Genomic DNA, 18,563 nt, shown 5'->3' with positions numbered 1-18,563 from the left:
AAACCGGAATCCTTGACCACTTCTGTCGCTGCTTAGTCCTCCGGAGGACAGCGAGAGGGGCGGGGAACAAGGAAACGGGGATTCCGCAGGAGCCTCAAGGTCACCGCCGCCTCCAGTGGGCGCCTCCGGGTTTGCGAAGCAGGGCTTCCCCATCTGGGCTCCTTACTTCGGAGCAGTACTCGCGTTTGATGGCGTCGTTTCCCGTTGCTGGCCCTGTCGAATGTGGGTCACGCCTCGGAAGTTTCTTGCGGGGCTTTCGACCTCGGTGCTTAGGGGAAAGAGGCACCCTTGCGTATTGGGCCGAGGGGATGGCTTTTCCCGTTTTCTTTTTCCCCTCGCCACGGAGAGCGAGCGAGGTGCTACGGGGGGTTCGCCCGGCGCGAAGGCCGTTGCTCCTTTCCTGCGGGAGAGGGAGCGCGCCTTGGTTTGCTCCCTGGGCCGAGGAAGGAGCACCCGCTTCTGCTTTCCTTTGATTCCAGGGAGGAAGTAGCGCGGAAACTGGGTCAGATTGAGGCGTTTTCGTATGCGCGCTCCTGGGGCCTCCTTTCTCGCTGTCGGTTTTCTGCTTCGCTCCCTTGTTTCCGTCGGCTTCTGTTGCCGAGCAGCGATTTGCCCTTCGGCGAAACGCGAGCGCCCCCCCTCCTCTCCCTGTTCTTCTTGCACGCGGTGGTGGAATCAAATGTGGTGCATCCTGGAAGTTGCCGCGGGTAACGGCCCAAGTCACCGCACGTGTCCGCGAGCAGCAGTCGTCGTCATTAGCGGTGGCTGCCAAGTCGGATGAGAGTCCGAGAGCGGCGCCCGGTCGCCGAGTTCCCGCCGCGCGACGGAAATGTGCGATTGATGCCGCGTTCCGGCCGGCGTGCTGACGGGTGGTGTGTCTTTTCTTCCCCGTTTTGCAGCTGCGCGCGGTGAGGTGCTGCCGGAGTCGTCTAGCAGCATGGCCATTCCCCGCCTGCCCACTCCGCCTCCGCAGAGCGAGGTCAACACGCCCGTGGCCGAGAGCTGGTGCTACACGCAGGTGAGCGCTTCGGAGCCAGCCGCTTTCGGCACCGGTGCCTTAGCACGTATGAGCAGAGTCCGCCCAATATACTGCGGACAGGAACGCTGCTTGCTGACTGCCTCGGTACGCAGCTTGGTAGTCGCACCCCTCGGCGCAGCGGACAGCTATCTTACCTGACGCCGCAGTGCGCTGAAGCGCCCTTCGGTGAATGCGGCCCGATTGTAACGTGTAACGGACGTTATAGTGTCCAGCCCTCCTTGGACGGAGCGCGTCTTCCCTGGTGAGGCCAATGTCGGCGCGACTCCGCCCTCTCTGGTGTGTGCTAAGAAGTTCCGGCGAGAAGAATGAGCGGCGTGTTAGTTTCCCCTCTCTGTGCTGACGTAAGCCGGCTCTGCGTTGCCGCGAGTGTAGCGAATCGGCGTTCCGTTGTGGGCTACGTGCCGTTGTGTGTTGCGAGGACGTGGCCCACTAGGGAGATTCAGGGCGCTCTTTAACTTGACTAGGAACTACAATCGCATTACGAGCTAGTGCTGGACACTGAAGGAGTTACTTTTGTTGAGTGACAACGTTGCCTCGAAATTTACGGCAGGCATTGACCACGTAGTTCTTCGCATTAAACAGGCTTCTGCTTCTTTTACTTTGCTGGTTGTTCGTACGGGCGTTCTTCATCCGACTAGCAGAGTGCCTCTTTTCGCAAAGACCGTTTGACCTGTGAAGAGCTGAGCACCACGCTAGGCTAAAGCTTGTGTCCATTTCAGGCACGTACCCAAGCCCTCTAGCTCATTCCCCCTTCCCTGCCCCCCTAAAAAATGAAATCCCTAGCAGTGCTCGTGTTGGACTTTTCCTCCCTCCCCGGTATAAAAATTTAGCTCGGAACGCTCCCGAAAAAAAGTCCTACCTGTGTCTGGCTTATTAAAAAATAAGTAAACCGGTAGGTACCCGGTGGCGCAGGGGATCGAACCTAGTACCTCACGCGAGTGAGGCTGATGTTCAAACCACTAGGCCATAACTCGGGTCCAACCGCTGTGGCTGACTTTACGGTCGTGGTCTAGACGAAGCTAGCACCGCTCATAACTGCCGCCATTGTAAAGGCATTCTGACAGAACAGATGCTAGGGTGGGCCGTGGCCCAATGGGCTTGCCTCGCCTGGGGGACGCTAGAGGTGTGCTGCTTGAACGCTACACCAGTGAGTTTGCCAGACACGAGGACGAAGAAAAAGCATTAAACGACAGGTTAAAAATGCGCAAGGTAAAAAATAGATAGATTCAATGGAAAGCAAGCATAGTGCAGAACTACATCGCTACTGGAAAAGGCAGATCAGGAAGGAATCGTTCTATGATAACTCAAGAGGCAGTGCCCTCCTATTTGAAGCTAGGTCAGGGTGTCTTTGAACGCGCAGCTACAAGAAGAAATTTAACGAAGATGATGACACATGTGCTTCGTGCGGTAAATCGGTAGAAACAATAGAACACCTCATACTAAAATGTGATGGTATTCATCCCGATGCCAGCGTAGTAGGCACAGTCGCTCTTCCTGAGGCCCTAGGGTTTAGAGATGACAATGGTTATGTAAATAAATCTGCCGCGGAAATTAGCAAAGAGCTATTGGAAGATTGGTGGCTAAAAGCAGAGAGGTGACATAAGATTAAATGGCGAATTTTAATAACTTGCAACACAGTTAAACAAACATAAAGGAAAACAAAGCTGCCATGCTGGGCCTGGTGGCAACCGCCATCAAAAGGGGACGCTCCATCCACGCTCATAGAAGCAAGGAATTGGTTTCACTCTCAGTCCTGACAGTGTCTCGACCCGAGGGGAACGACGCTTTTCCCCAGCACGCAATGTGCGGTGGCGCAGTGCTGCTAGCGTCGTGGGTGGTCGGTCGACTTGCCGGCCCTGCTGTGCGGTGCTTCCGTAAGTAACGGGTCCGTTTCGCTTGTGCTGCGTTCGTGCGTCCTGTTAATCGAAGAGGGGTACCATCTCTTCGCTATGCCACACCAACCTCACAGCCCATGGTCCTAGCTTAGTCTCGTTAATCCGGCGCCGTGCAGACAACCAACCACACTGCCAATTTCTCTCGGAGGGTTTCCGGCTTCGCAGGTCCACGTCGGGTCCGTGCCACGTCAACGACAAAAAGCACTCGGCTGTTTGAAAGACGTCACTTTGCTGGCGGCTGCCTCGTTCATTTGTGCTCCTTTGTCGGCGTTGCACGTGGGATGTTGTTGACCCGCGGCGTCTCGGCCCCGCCGCGAGGTGTCGTCGTCAGCGCAGCCGAGTGCACGAGCGGGTCACCTATTCGAGCGCGCACAAAAGGCGCCCCCGACCGCGTGGTCAGGGCGTTGCGGGGCCGGGTCACGCGGCCGACCTTTTTTCCAGGCCTCGTCGTCGGGCCCCTCTTGGGAGGCTTCTCTCCGCGGCGGGGATCGACAGGAGGAGGGGGGGCTCCTTTCATTTCTCCGTTGGGTGGGTTCCCCCAACTGGGGCGCAGCCGCTGTCGCTGGCGGGTGCGCACCGCCACCCGAAACCCGACTGTAGAGCGGCGGGACCTGTTGGGGCTTTGTTGGCGCCGTATCCGTTTCGAGTGGGGCACAAGAGTGGAGGAAGGAAACATGTTAGCTTGTTCCATCCCTTCTGCAGCGCAAGTGCGAGACGATGGGAGTGCGTGGCTGCATTGTCGGCAACGATGACTGTCCGTTGGCCACCGACCCGATTCGGGGGGGACGCTGTGAGACGCATCTCGTTACGTACTCGGTAGCGCGCCCGGAATGCGTCGCCGTGAGGGCGGGTACAGAACTAGCCGGAGTATACTGCAGGGGGGCGCTGGAAAGACTTGCGAATGGAATGCATCCAACGAGAAAGGGGGCGACAAGCCGGGGACGGTGAGGGGGATGAGGTTCGTCATTGAGGCCTAGAAATACTGAAAGGGAGTGACGCTTCTTTCCAAAAAGAAAAGGAGAGTTCACTTGCAATCTTGAGAAACTTTTCGCCTTCGAATCGCCAGTGTGCGCTTATTCTGTAACTGTCTCTACAGCTCACTTCGTATTCCGCCTCACATCATCCCTCTGGCGCGCATTGCACTCCGGTGCTGGTCATCGCCTTCCCGTCCGCATGCTCCTACTGCAACGTTCGCTACATCGTTCTTCCTCGCTCAGCCAGACTGGAACGGCGTTCCACACGGCGTCACTGCAACCACGTGGCCATCCACATTTTCCAACTATATGACTAGCATATTTGACCGATATTTTTTTACACTAGTCAGATGATACCTGCCGTTCCGCGTACCCCTTATGCAGTACCCGTAAAATTGGGGTCCTTTATTGCGATTAAGTGGTGCATCGACACGCCTTTCGTATTGTTCGAAAGGACTTTGGTTCTCCTCGAAGTACGCTCTCTCTCGGAAGCTGCACCTGCGGTCCAAACCCTGGAGCGCGATGGGCGCCTCGGGCACGTTGCTGCTGCACGGCCGTGGCTGGCTGCGCGTCTTCGAGCGCGCCTCGGTTTCGGCCTTTCTCACACGCACGCCGTGGCCCGCGATCCGACCTTGCGGGTGGCCCCCGCGGGCCATTAGGGACTCCCGAAATAGGTCAGCCGAAGAGCCCAATGCGCGCTTCCTTTCTCGCCGGCTCGCGACCATTGTGGCCGCCTCGCTTTTGCTTTATTTTCCCTTTCTCCTTCTGTCCGCGATGTGCTGCGTTGGTCGCTGCACGGTTCCGCCTTGCCGGCTGGCTGGCCTGGGATCCGTCGAGCGGCAACTGGCCTTGCGGTGGCCCACGTGTTATTGTTTCCTTTCTCTCTCTCTCGGCCGGTTGAAACGCCGAGGTCGCTGCTGCTCCTCTGCGTGAGCGCAAGTTCGCATCCGATCGATGGTGGGTCGTGCATCCGCTGCTCTTCATATGTGGCAAGGACGGAGCGGCTGGAGGGCTGGCCAAGTCGAGCGCCTTTGTTCTCGCTTGTGGTGTGGCTGGCGATTATTTTCGGGCACGGGAGAGGCGGGAACCGCCGTGGGGGCTCAGCCTCTTCGGCAAACAGGCCCTTTCATTTTCACGCACTCCGGTCCCGCGGTCGATTTTCCACCGTTGCGTAGCGTAGCGGCAAAACCTACGCCCTGACGAACTGCTCGGAGGGGTGTGGGTCCATCGTGGGTCGCTCTGCTGCCAAATGACCCCCCCCCCCCCCCCCCCCCCCCCCCTCCGAGGCCGGAGTCGGGGCTCCGTCTCGCCCGGCCGAAGGCGGAGGGTGAAGAACTGCGATGGCAAGGTCGCGATCCCCCGGAGCGCAGATTCTCACGTCGCAGCAGCCCTAGCTGGGAGGTTCGGGGGGGGTAGAGGAGGGGAATCCCCGGGCGCCATAGGAGGCGATGGGGCACTCTGGGTCTCCAAGGAGGGGACTGGAGGCAGTGCCTCTGGCTCCTCCTTTCCTCAGTGCATCAGCTGTGCCTGTCCAAGGGCAGGCATGCACCACCCCTGCCTTTTCTTTTTTGCCATGTGGAAGGGGGGGGGGGGGGGAGAAGAAACTGGAGTAGGAGTGGGCCATGTAATAAGCCTGGAGATGGGGGAACCACTCTTTCATCTTTTTGTGCTTTTTGCCACCCCCCTCCCATGGGGCATGACTGTTCAAGGACATTAGTAGGGGGGGATCAAGGGTGAACAAAGACAGCCCAGTTTCCACCAGAGTTCAGGCTGTGTCTACAGGTCCTTGAGCTCTCCTGCTGGTTGGGCCTTTTTGTAACACTCTCATCCCAAGGCCCTTCCTTGTTAAGGATATCAGAAGGACATGAGTCTGGGATGGGATGTACTGTGGGTTGATGATCAAACCAGGTTATTTGGAGTAGGGTGATGTGAAGGGGAAGTTCAGCCAAATGTTTGGGTACAGTGCTACAGATGACCATAACATTAATTTTCATAGAGAGGTAAAGTGGATAAAAGTGCCAATAATAAAATGCCAAGACCCTCACATACTTGTTTATTAGCGGAAGGTCCTAATAGGTGCTACATTATCCATTATTGGGCAGCATTGTAAGAAAACTCCTCCTCATCAGGGTCTGGATGAAGTGCAGGAGGTATGCAGTTCCAATTGTAGGAAGATGCCAAGAAAGATTCAGCCAAATGCATAAATGAAGCTTGCAGGAGCTATACCTTCTGTGCAATTGTTTCTCCACGTTGCAGAATAGCAATGGGATAAGAAGAGAATCAATTGGAATGCATTCAGAATTGGAGTAAATTGGTAGCTAATTGAACATATTTGTACTCCTGACAGAATTGCAGGTGATAGCATTATCAGATAGCAAAATTGCATGGCATAGGTAAGTGGTGTTCCGTCACAGGCACTAACAAAGTGGGCACCAAGGGAATGGAAATATGGGAAGTCATGGGGAGAATGTAGTCAGATCATGAGGGCAGGAAAAGTCATTGGGAGAGTTTGGGCTATGCCTGCTGCAGAAGAGTAGTTGTACAGAATGCTGGGGCAGGCCTTTTCTGCGCTGGCGATGAATGCCCATTTGAAAATACTGTAGCTATTATCCTGCACCGTGCACAGCTTATATCTCCATTGCTGGAGTGAGATCACTTCCCCAGGACTAAAAAACGAAGTTATGAGGCCACTTTAGATCTAAGGCATCCAATGTGTGCTTGGCAGGAAGCCATGACCACAAAAATCTGGTGTTGAAAAACTTGTGTATTCCCGCTTGCTGGTAATGGTGATGTTCTGCTCTAAGCATAAGTCTTGCCTCTTGATTCACTGTCTTTACTGTGTACTGTAATTCATGTGAACTTAACAACAGAATTGCATCCTGGTTGCAGTGGCACCATTTTAATGGAGGCAAAACGCAAAAGATGTCAAAAGGCGCTGCATGTTGTAACTGCTTGTTAAAGAATCCTCGGTGGTTAAAATTAATTCGAGCCACCGCAGTGGCTCAGTGGTTAAGGTTCTCAGCTGCTGACCCGAAAGACACAGGTTCAATCCCGGCCGCTTCAGTCGGAAATGCTAGAGGCTCGTGTACTGTGTGATGTCAGTGCATTAAAGAACACCAGGTGGTTGAAATTTCGGGAGCCCTTCGCTACACCATCCCCCATATCCTGAGTCAATTTGGGATATTATAGCCCCTAAAACCAAACCTAAGATTATTTTGGAATCCTGCACTATAATGAAGTGTGTGATGAGAGGCTAGTTGGTAAGACATTCTGAAGACATAAAACTACGCAGGAGACAGGACAAAGAAAAGATGCAGACAGGACGCATCTTTTCTTTGTCCTGTCTCCTGCGTAGTTTTATGTCTTCAGAGAATCTTTATCCCTTCCTTCCTTCCTTACACACCCTCATACCTTCCCTCACGGTGCAGTTCAGGAGCCCTCCTTCAGTGGAATGGATTAAAAGCTCCGTTCCTCTTTTTCTTTTTCTCCTCCTCGTCCGTTTGTGTGTTTGACTGCTTGTGCTTGGCATTGGTAGGTGCCTTTATTTTCTAAAAAAAGATTTATTGTTCATAAGTTTATTGTTTATTGCATATAATCGGTATCGCTGTGGCAACTTGCGGGGCAAAGTATAATATAAATATAGTATAAAGATATTGCATTCAAGTTACGTGACAATAAAATTAATATTCTACCTCCACCTTGAACTACAGAAGGATGCTGCATGCAGCCTCGATAAATGTGCATTACTTTTCTTTGTGGTCTTCTGACTGTGCCCAGCTGGAAACCGAGCTTTCCTGTTGTCTTGCCAGAAGCATGCCCATTCTTGGCGAGTTCTATTGATAACATTGGGTGCATCTAAATGTGGTGAACTGACTACTGGGAAAACCAGAAGCAAAGCTTACTCACACGAACTCTTCATGCCATAACCACACCATATGGTGGAAGGAGAAATGTGTACTTTCCTGCCCTTGTACATACAGGAAGGAGGTCTCGGGTAAATGTTTATAAGCACAGCAGTTGTGATAGCTCAAGCCTGCAGCCCAGAGTTCCGTTTTCTTTCTGTTTTAGTCAGCGGCCCACCGCTGGGCATGCTGCGTCCCATTTTATGGCTCGCAGCTGTTCTGTAGGCAATATGGGAGGGTCTGGTCAATTTCAAGGCATCTGTGCCTGGCACGGATAAGAATTCAGCCAGGCTTCTGCTTTTGCCTGGGCGTCTATGTGATGCCGCAAGCCTGTCCACCATAGCTGTATATTTTTGGCTATGAGTGAGCTGTAAATCTATGATGCGTGCAGCATAATAAAAGTGCAGCTCATATTTCGTGAGGGAAACCTGATTACTGCCGCGGAACCATTTCAAACTGTTTCTTCGGGGCATTCTTTGCAGCACAGAGGCTGAGTCCCAAATTGCTGTTCAAGGAGTGTTAACGACAATTTGTGTTAGATTAGAGATGGCAGCATTGTTCATACTTGGGACTGGGAGATGAAGAAAATGTGGATGCATTTCATTGTGGACGTAAATCAGTGAGAAATCTCTGCTTTATTGCAGCCACTCTGCTCTTGCACATGCCTACGTGGCTTCCACTCAATGACAAATTTGGAATAAAAGTTGATGGCCTATGTGTATTAGTTTTTATTTTTTGGCTGCTTCTGTTTTCCATTTCTGCCATGTTTCCTAGTATCAATGGTTAACTCTTTCTCATCCCTGCAGCATGCTAGATGAGCCGTGTAAAATGGCAGCAAGTCAGTTTTCAGACCTGTGTTTGTTATTTGCTGTTTTGAAGCTGTCTTGGTGAAGCTTGGGAGCTGGACTAATATACTGTTTCATACGTAGCATGCAACACTGCCAAAGCTAGCATACCTTTTCGCACTGCCTATGTCCGCACCCAAAAAGTAGTTCGTCATATGTCAGCGTACAGGCAAGGATCTATCGTTGTAACAAAGCTCAAATACTGAGGCTGCCAGCGTCATGCACTTCGTTTTACTTTTTATCACGTTTCCATTCAGCCCATCATCGAGACTTCAAAAAGTAAGAGTGCCATGCAGCGAAGTGATACGTGGCTGGCACACCTAATAGCACCGACTGCATCCACATTCAAAAAGTAGTTCACTATCAGTAAAACTTATAACGAGACGGTTTCATGTTTTTCGTCAAAAACCTTACGAGTAATATACGGCGCAGTGATTTCGGGAACACTGTTCATGTAGCCGTCGCACTGTTGCACACTGAGTGTGAAAGGGAGTATAGTTTATTGGACTTCAACAAGCAGCATGACAGGTGTGGCACATGTTCAGGGGAGTAATTGGGTTTTTACGTCTCAATTCGAAAGTCGTAACCATGAAGACTAGTGGGTGCTTTTGCCATGCTGTTGGCTTTGAAATGCATGGTTGCTGCATACTGCCTAATTTCAGTGGCACACATCCAAGTTAGAGTGTGGAACTCCATCGTCAATGATTGGCCAAAGCACCAGCATTCTTTAATTGTCTGTAAAGTGCTGGCCTTGGCTAGGGATAACAGCACTCTGGGTCATTTCTTAGCATGGGTCAAACTGACAGATGCAGCAGTTGGCAGATAACCATTGGACCAGCTGTCAAGATACTGAGGCCCACATTGCTGCCAAGACATGCTTGATTTGGGCCCCGTAGATAAGGCTTCGATGTTGACGCTCTCATAGGTGGACCAGTTTTCAGCTTCTTGTGGCATCAGATTAGCTTGGACGTAGCAACTGATCCAAAGCACCTTTAGTTAAGAACAGCAGCCAAAAACTTCACTCTTTTTGATGCTGCACAAAAATATATTTGGAGATCTATTTTATTGCTGCAGCGATTATTTTGTTCAGACATGTATAATTTCATTTTTTGGTGTGTGGTATGTTAAGTTTGAAGAAGTGGCTTGTGCAACTGAGGCAATATTTAGACATAGACGCTCTCACCGTAGATAGCATGAGGGCACTGCTTCATTTTTCTGGGAAACTTGGTGCCGCACCTGCTTCCATTGCTTGAGCCAATTGGTAATCACTTTGAATGCATCTTGCGATCAAAGTTAGAGTACGATTTCATATTGTCCAGATTCCACATCGCACATCCAGCATGGTAGTCAGTGTGGAATTCTGTGAACTGGTGATGTGAAGGGAGGTTGAGGTGGCATTGGGGTCATGAGCTTGCCGTTTCTAGCCCACATGGTGGCATGTCATGAAACAGGGATGTGTTGTTGATGTTCTTATAACTGCTTAAGGAAAAGCAAACTTAAGCTTCCATGGACATTCTGTGCCTGTGGAGTGCTATTGTGTTTGTGGTAAGTGCTTGAAGGGTGCCTGCTCTCTTCTTCTTTGAGGGTGAAATCCAGCATGACTCAGAAGTAATGTATTGGGCTGTATCTTAAAACTGCCTTTATTGCCTTGTTTGCTTTTTTTCGTTCAGGTGAAAGTGATCAAGTTTTCCTACATGTGGACCATCAACAACTTCAGCTTCTGCCGGGAAGAGATGGGGGAAGTGCTCAAAAGCTCGACATTTTCTGCGGGGGCCAACGATAAGCTCAAGTGGTAAGCTGCAGACTCCGTGTGTTGTGACATGATACAAACTTGACGGCGATGCATAGCGCGAAGTGCCAGGAACTGTGGGTGTTGCTTTCTAGTCACTGGTCTCTCGTGTTGTCACAATGTGCCAAGGTCTTCGCGTGACCTGAGCTTGCATGATGGCCTGCTTTGTTGTACAGCAGCTAGGACATCTTGTTCAGATGCTGCTTGTTCACCTAGGACTATTGTTGCTAACTATATTCAATACTTAAAAGGTGCTTTGTCTGTTGTTATGCTACAATTACCGATTGTAGTCGGGGCAGAAACAAGCAACTGGGCCATGTTGTGGTCCCTTTGGTCACAGGTGCCTAAGGGTGAACCCCAAGGGCCTGGATGAGGAGAGCAAGGACTACTTGTCCCTGTACTTGCTACTGGTGTCCTGCAACAAGAGTGAGGTCCGTGCCAAGTTCAAGTTTTCCATCCTCAACGCCAAGCGGGAAGAGACCAAGGCCATGGGTACGTACTCCTTCCTGTGTTGTGTGTTCATACTTGGCCATTGCTTGTGTGACACAACAGCAGCTACTCGACCTGGGGGGTTTCAGCAGTAGCTCTGTAATTCAATTTCCTTGCGGTAAATAGTGTTGCTGCCACCAGTAGAAGTTGCAGCAATTGTGCCGCCGCAGTGGCTCAGTGGTTATGGCGTTCGGCTGCTGACCCGAAAGATGCGGGTTCAGTTTTGGCCGCAGTGGTCGAATTCCAATGGAGGCGAAATTCTAGAGGCCCGTGTACTGTGCTGTGTCAGTGCCCGTTAAAGAACCCCAGGTGGACGAAATTCCGGAGCCCTTCACAACGGCGTCCCTCATAGCCTGAGTCGCTTGGGGACGTTAAACCCCTATCAAACATCAAACAGTAATTGCACTCTTGCACACACCTGCTGACCAGTGGAAAAGTTGAGCAGTGCAGCACCACTGTCTTATTCAACCTAAACCAGGGTCAAAACACAGGGATTCTTTTCCTTTCTCCCAGCATGTGCTATTTCATTGCTAAGGTTATTTGCAACAGCAGAACTCGTGATTTACAATTGTACCTCATTTAATGATGCATGCTTAACTTTAAGCTAGTGTCAGCGCAACATGCTAGTAGTACCACTTGTTGGTACATGTCGTGTATAATACAGAATTACTGTCCAAATTGCAGTCTTGTTGTTTTGTGTTATTTAATGCTGTTCAAGTCGCATCTTAGCCTATGCCACATAAAAGCAAATTGAGGCAGAATTCAAAATCGGGGTACTTGTAGTGCATATAATCTGTGGATGTTCATCCCTGGACCATCTTTATGCACCCAGTAAAGTTATGATGGTTCTTTTCTTTGCACCAGAGGTGCACCGTCTGGGACGGTTTGTTGGCTTGAAGGCTCACTGCACCCGAGGTGCCTTGTGGGTGGTGGTGTAATGGCAACTTCCAACGACGTGAAGCAACAAGAAAATGAACTGAAGTTGATATACCCAAGAGTTACAAAATGTGCATTATATTAAACAGAGTTAGAAATAAGATTGAGCTGGCTAACAGGGAAATGTTCCCTCCTCGGCATAGCCAAAGATGCAGAGCATCTAAGCCTAGCCCAGAACGACGGATTGGGCTCCCGGGCTCAGTTTTAAACCGTCGGGAGTCCGTCTCATATTCAGGAAGCATCCAATAGCAGCAAGCCTTTAACACAATTGCTTCCTTGCTGCGTGCGACCCGTTCAACTTTAACAAATGTTAATAACTGTTCCCCAAAACACAAAATCCAAATAAAGTCATCATCTTAGTTACAACATAAGACACATGGAACAATCCCTGCAAAAGCAATTGGCTCGCTGAATCACGCGTCCTGTCCTAAAACTTTGATAATGCACACTAAACCCTCTCTCAATGTTAAAAAAAAAAAATAGATGGGCCCAGGGGTCCCTTTCTTCACGGGTCTATCCGGCACCTCCTTGTAGCACATTCAGTTATGACTTCTTGTGTGGTTCCCACGCTTAGGAAATCACTCTAAAGCAGAAGGGTCACTGTTGTGCCCCTCTAATGATGCGCCCTGTAGCAACCTCTGCTTCTGCCGCTTTGCACTTTTCGTAAAACTTACAGGCCGGCGACTTTTGACCGACAGCGCAACGGAGAGAAAGGGGTCCGTCCCCACATGTCTGCCGCGCCACTTGTTGTCTTCCACAACTCGTACAGGCGGCCGCTGACTTTTGTCCCCGCGAGCGCGTCGCTTTCTGCTGAGGCAGCCTTGGCTGGGATAACATCAGCACATCTCGCTGGTGCCCGGAGGGGTATGCTCGCGTCGTCACGGCTTCTTCGGTGAACGGGAGGTCACTCGCTGTCGTTGGCGGTTTCCTGAAGGGACTATGTCGTGAGAGGGGAGTTTTTCGGCTCAGGCCTTCTGACGATCCGTTGAATGCCAGCCACACAGTGGCGCCAGTCTCCCCAATGGCTGCCAGTGTTGTCCAACAATCCGGCGCCAACGTATAGCTACCTGTTACCGGCCACCCTTCCTATCTGGCCATTACTACAACAAAGCGTTGTATATCCCCCCTTCCCCCTCCAACGCATCCCATGCTGAATCATTGACCCTTACACAGCCTTACCCTTTAAGGCACCTTGTACACAATGAACTTGCACCTTTTTCTTAGTGTGCTGCACCTAGCTATGGTTTCTTTCTTTCGGTTATGCCACAGTTAGGTTGGTTTTTTATGCCGTAAAGTGAATGCAGTTAATATTATTTCGTAAAACAGTGAAGTGAGTAGCACATTGTCCACCATTTTTTCCAGACAGATTCAGCTACTAGTATTAAAATTTTTTTCCCAACTTCGACAGAAATGTGCATCTTGGACACAGAAAATTATTCCGAGATCCCTCAGGTGTTTACCTGAGAAATCCTGGTGTAATTATATTACTATATCCTACCACTATAACACTTCTTGCAAAATTTTAAACATCTCTGGAAATGAAAACAAAATGGTGTTTTGCTCTGGAAAACTAGTAAAGTGCCATTCTTGAGGTCTGAAAATATAATATTAAGGCGAAAACCATTTGTTCTCAATAGAAACAAAACATTGCGTCTGAAAGGTCTGGTCTGCGTAAAGAAGTGGCAGTTACTGTTGCTATTGTTTTCTGAAATTCTGGTGTTTACTGTTTCTTTGCTTGGACACAGTTACAGTAGTCCAGTCATTCTGTGAGCTTGGCAATATATCTTAATGCATGCTCTTAATGTTTTCTTTCTTGTAAGCTGGCTGTGTCTATACAGTTTTGCTTTGCATTTCTCTCTGCAGAGAGTCAAAGGGCGTACCGCTTTGTTCAAGGCAAGGATTGGGGCTTCAAGAAGTTCATTCGAAGAGACTTCTTGCTCGACGAGGCCAACGGACTCCTCCCTGACGACAAGCTCACACTCTACTGTGAAGTGAGTGGACCCTTGGCTATCCTGTTTTCTTTTATCAGCAACTACCTTCCAAGCTGGGCAGTCTGCAGTGCAAATTTCACCTTTTAATTGACTCATAATCCAATGGAATGGCCTCTAGCTGCAATAATTAAACTTCCAAAACGGTGTGCAACCGCGATGGAGCTGCCAGTAGTGCCTCACCTCACAGAGCAATGGCTGTTCATTACGCTCACTGCTGTTCTTTCAGAATTAATATAAAAGAAAGAAGATGAATCTTAAAAATTAGCTTTCTTTTTGTGAATATTTTCAGCAGGGGCAGATATAAGAGGGGTGGGGGTCTACCCTCCAAGCGAGAAATTTTGCATAGGAAAACCATGCTAAACCTCATTTCTTCGACCAAAAAAGTCCAAAAAATACTTCGTTCAAATGGGACTTTTCACCACCCCCAACTACCCCCTCCAAGAGTAGCCCATAAGGCAACCTCTGATTTTCAGCGTCTTTGCTATTTTGCGTATTGCTGATGTCATTCATTTTGCAGAGTTTTAGTAAAGCTAGCTTAGGAACCTGAACAATTCCAGGAGGTGAATTGGAGGAAAAAAACTGTGATACTCCAACCAAAGTCTCATGGGAGCACCGTTTCGGCGCCTTCTTCAGTTTTTGCTCTCTAAAGCTAGCTTTGTAGTAGTGTTTACTTTTGGCGAAAGCAAACGCTGCACACCTCTTGCACCAAAGAACACAGTATTTTCCAGAAAACACGTACGGTGCCCAAGAATGGTACAATGCAAGAAACATGTGGATTTTACCTTGTCACGACTGCATGCATGCCTTCTTTCCCTTTGAAGTGATCGGTTTCCTCACTTCTTAACACTAGCTTGCTCTGTGCGAACTTGACGCTTTGATAGTGAGTAACTTTTGGCTTAAAAAAAAAACTGCATAAAAATGCTTTTGGCAGAGAAAAAGAGCATATCATGAAACCTGCGCTCGGCGAAGTTGGCAGAGCACCAAGACGTTGTGTGCTGTAAGCTAAGGCTTAAACATTCGCCCTCGTCACCGTCCTCTGCGTTTCTTTAACCTCGTGTAAAAAACATGCACCTGACCTTCAGGGACAGTGTTCAGCATGTTCGCATTACCTCGCCGCGATTGGCTGGCGGCACCGGCTACCACATAATTGCTGGGTTGCATCAAAGTGAACAATGCTCTACACCAGCAGCACGAACGTGTCTGACCACGTGTGTTTGTTGATGACGGAGGTATATGAAATCTGGAACTTTCCAAAAAAAATCTGTTGAAAACTTTTTTCCCGCATAATGAACCCTCCCCCCCAACTGAGTCAACGTTTCTGGAAAAAAAGTGGGTTCATTATGCGAGCATGTACGGTAGGCGTACTAAATTTGCCTTGCCAGAGGTTGTGTTGCTCTGAATGAAGGAGCTTGGTGAAGAGCATATAAGTAAAGTGTGCTTTCTTCCCTGTGTCCCCATGTTTCAGGTGAGTGTTGTTGCGGACTCGGTGAACATCTCGGGGCAGAACAACGCCATTCAGTTCAAGGTCCCCGAGTGCCGGCTGTCAGATGACTTTGGGCACTTGTTCGAAAGCCAGAAGTTCAGCGATGTCATCCTGAGTGTCAACGGCCGGGAGTTCTACGCCCACAAAGCTATCCTTGCGGGTGAGCACATCTGCCTAGTTTCTTGGTTTGTTTTATTGTGCCCTAAAGTGCAAATTAACCCTGGTTAGCTTTTCTGGTGTAAATTGGTTTGATTGTGTTTTGGGCACAAACTGTCTGGGCCCATCATGCTTTGTTTTCGCTGGCACTCTGTTTACCATTACTGGTCTAATAAAGCCCAACTTTTGACGAGCATGATCTTTGACCTGCTTGCCACACACAGCTCGCTCCCCTGTATTTGCGGCCATGTTTGAGCACGAGATGGAAGAGAAAAAGCAGAATCGAGTGGAGATCACTGACATGGACCACGAGGTGTTGCGTGAAATGCTGCGGTTCATCTACACGGGCCGAGCACCCAACCTTGACAAAATGGCCGACGACCTGCTGGCCGCTGCAGACAAGGCAAGTCAATGGAACAAATTGTTAGAGAACGTAAGGGGTTGCTCTACTAAACTACACGCAATAAAATAAGCTTTAGGTCCATCGTTTGATACTGCAAGCAGTGCTTACCTTTTTGTTACTATCTTGTGGAATACTGCCGTTGTGGTTCACTGGCATAGCTGGGTTTTGGTCTGCGCCACCTAAGTTCATACACAAACTATGCAATGTTATGCATATGCTGTGCAGTTCAGAACCTGCCATAGTGACAGGCAGTAAACGAGATGTTTTGTCTTGCTTTGATCGTGCAGTTTTGGAAGGTGCTGACACGTCAATATTGTTGCTTGGCAGCTAGCAGAAGGACGAGGCATGATAGATGGCTGCGGGATGATTTTAATAGCTGGTGGCCCAGCGCGAGCTTCAGATTGCCGTGCTTAATTATTTTCTTTCACTACTGCCTCTAACAATTGCATTGTCAACCCCCCTTATTAGTGCAACATGGATCTGCTCATGCAGTTCGATCAGTCTCTCACGCTGGGGAACCAAGGTCCTTGAAAACTGAGCTTTTGCATTATGGTTTGCTTTCTTTACTGCTTGGTTATGAGCTGAGTGTGTGGCTTGTGCTGCTTTTGTTATTCTCTACCTTCAAAGTTGCTCTTTGAGTGTGTATACACGACCTGCGCATTGACCGCCTTTACTTTCTCCACATGCAGTATGCCCTGGAGCGGTTAAAAGTCATGTGCGAAGAGGCCCTGTGCTCCAACCTGTCTGTCGAGACTGCTGCAGAAGTGCTCATTTTGGCGGACATGCACAGTGCAGACCAGCTGAAGGCGCACGCCATCGACTTTATCAACACGTGAGCACCTGAGCTAACTCTCCCAATCACTGGCGCAAAACTGGCGGACTGTTCTGTTGGCTGTATTGTGGCGCAGTTCAAATTTTTGCTGGTGGAACCATACAGTCGACGACCCAAAATTCGGACGCCTGATTTTTCGGACATACTTGATTATTCGGACTTTTTCGCGGCACCGCGACATGGCTCATAGAGCCAATGTATAAGAGCGCCTGAAATTTCGGACGCACCGCAACTCTCTGCCCGATTTTCCGCACCTCGTTCCCAGTCGCCGCCAATACTCAAGCCACCATATAATCTGCACAGTGGAACCTCATTACTTCAAACTGCAGAGGCGATCGAAAACTTGATCAAATGAAACGAAATACATACAAGCTTAAAGGGAGCCTCTTGCGATACTGAAATTCTGCGCGAGTCGGCACATTGCGCCCGCGTGGTTTCGAATTTGTATGGTTCTTGAACGTCTTCCGCCGCACGAACTTTTTTAAAAGCAGTCAGAGTTCGCAGAATTCATTTGTGCCGAGTCTTTCGTTTCGAATATGGAAAGAGGTAGCAGTGAAGCGCGTGGGAGGCATACGACTTCACAGAGACGGCGAGCGCAGGAGGAAATGGTGGTGCATTTTAAAGCGAGGTCAGTGTACCCGTGACAAAACGCACCGCAACCCTGACTTTTCTATCATAAAACCGTAAATAACTGGCATTTCAATGACAGGCAAGATGCCTCTCATTATATGCAAGCCATCGCAGAATGCATATCGCCGAATACGATGCCGATTTTGGCTCTAGTTGCTAGGCTTAATGACGGAGGCTAACGCCGATGGACCGCTTGCTTCGGCCGTTTCTCGGCTCTTATTGTTTCGCCATCTTCGTATTTTCATTCTGGGCCCATCGTACTGCGGGCGCAATGCAGTTCCTGCAGCGGCGTGTTCGTTTTCCCGTTTAGACTTTGTCCCAACCGGTGCATTCATCGGCGACATGCCGAGGGAGCACAACCAGGCCGAGCTCATGAAAGCGGTCGCCGCCATTCGTCTGTGCACATGTCGCACGGCGAAATTTAGTCATTACGAGCTTTAGAATGTGTGCAACACAACTGACCTCTTCCTCCAGCATAATGGCAATAAGTTCGTGATTTTTTCGGTGAAATTTGATTTTCCGGACTGCTTGATTTCTCGGTCGTTTTTGCAGCCCCTAGAGGGTCCAAAAAATCGGTCGTCAACTGTACACATTCGAATCCACTTGTTTGTTTATCATTATCATCATCACCACCAACCTGACTACACCCATGCAAGGCAAAGGCCTCTCCCATGTCTCTCCAGTTACCCATGTTTGCCAGCAGCAACCACCATGTCCTCGCAAACTTCTTAATCTCATCCGCCCACCTAACTTTCTTCCGCCCCCAGCTATGCTTGCCTTTTCTTGGGGCCCAGTCTGTTACCCCATGCCGACCGGTTATCTCGACTTCACATTACATGCCCTGCCCAAGTCCATTTCTTCTTGATTTCGACTAGGATGTCATTAGCCAGCGTTTGCTCCCTGACCCACTCTGCCGTCTGCCTGTCTCGTAACGTTACACCTATTGTTTTCCTTTCTCGCTGCATTGTCGTCAATTTAAATTGAACCCTTTTTGTTAGCCTTCACGTTTCTGCCCCAGAGGTGAGTACTGGTAAGATACAGCCGTCATATACTTTTCTCTTGCCACTCATGATCTGAGAGAACCTTCCAAATACGCTGCACCCTGTTATTATTCTTCTAGTTATTTCACTCTTGTTATCAGGATCTGCGATCACTACCTGCCCTAAGTAGATGTATTCCCTTACCACTTACAGCACCTC

General features: G+C 49.6%; 1 protein-coding gene across 9 annotated transcripts in view; it reads left to right on the top strand.

The window, feature by feature from the left end:
- rdx (BTB/POZ and MATH domain-containing protein rdx) overlaps positions 1–18,563 on the top strand; it is a 261,129-nt gene that overhangs the window by 226,140 nt on the left and 16,426 nt on the right. For all 9 annotated transcript variants that reach the window (XM_077627967.1, XM_077627966.1, XM_077627968.1 and 6 more), the window contains 7 exons: positions 900–1,018; positions 10,326–10,447; positions 10,785–10,936; positions 13,733–13,860; positions 15,326–15,503; positions 15,724–15,902; positions 16,592–16,734. In XM_077627967.1, coding sequence (XP_077484093.1) covers positions 938–1,018; positions 10,326–10,447; positions 10,785–10,936; positions 13,733–13,860; positions 15,326–15,503; positions 15,724–15,902; positions 16,592–16,734 — 983 coding nt within the window. In that variant the 5' untranslated portion in view covers positions 900–937. The remainder of the gene's footprint in view (positions 1–899; positions 1,019–10,325; positions 10,448–10,784; positions 10,937–13,732; positions 13,861–15,325; positions 15,504–15,723; positions 15,903–16,591; positions 16,735–18,563) is intronic.

Source organism: Amblyomma americanum, chromosome 6, assembly GCF_052857255.1.
Source record: "Amblyomma americanum isolate KBUSLIRL-KWMA chromosome 6, ASM5285725v1, whole genome shotgun sequence".
Taxonomy (NCBI): domain Eukaryota; kingdom Metazoa; phylum Arthropoda; class Arachnida; order Ixodida; family Ixodidae; genus Amblyomma; species Amblyomma americanum.
This window is presented reverse-complemented; position numbering and strand designations above follow the sequence as displayed.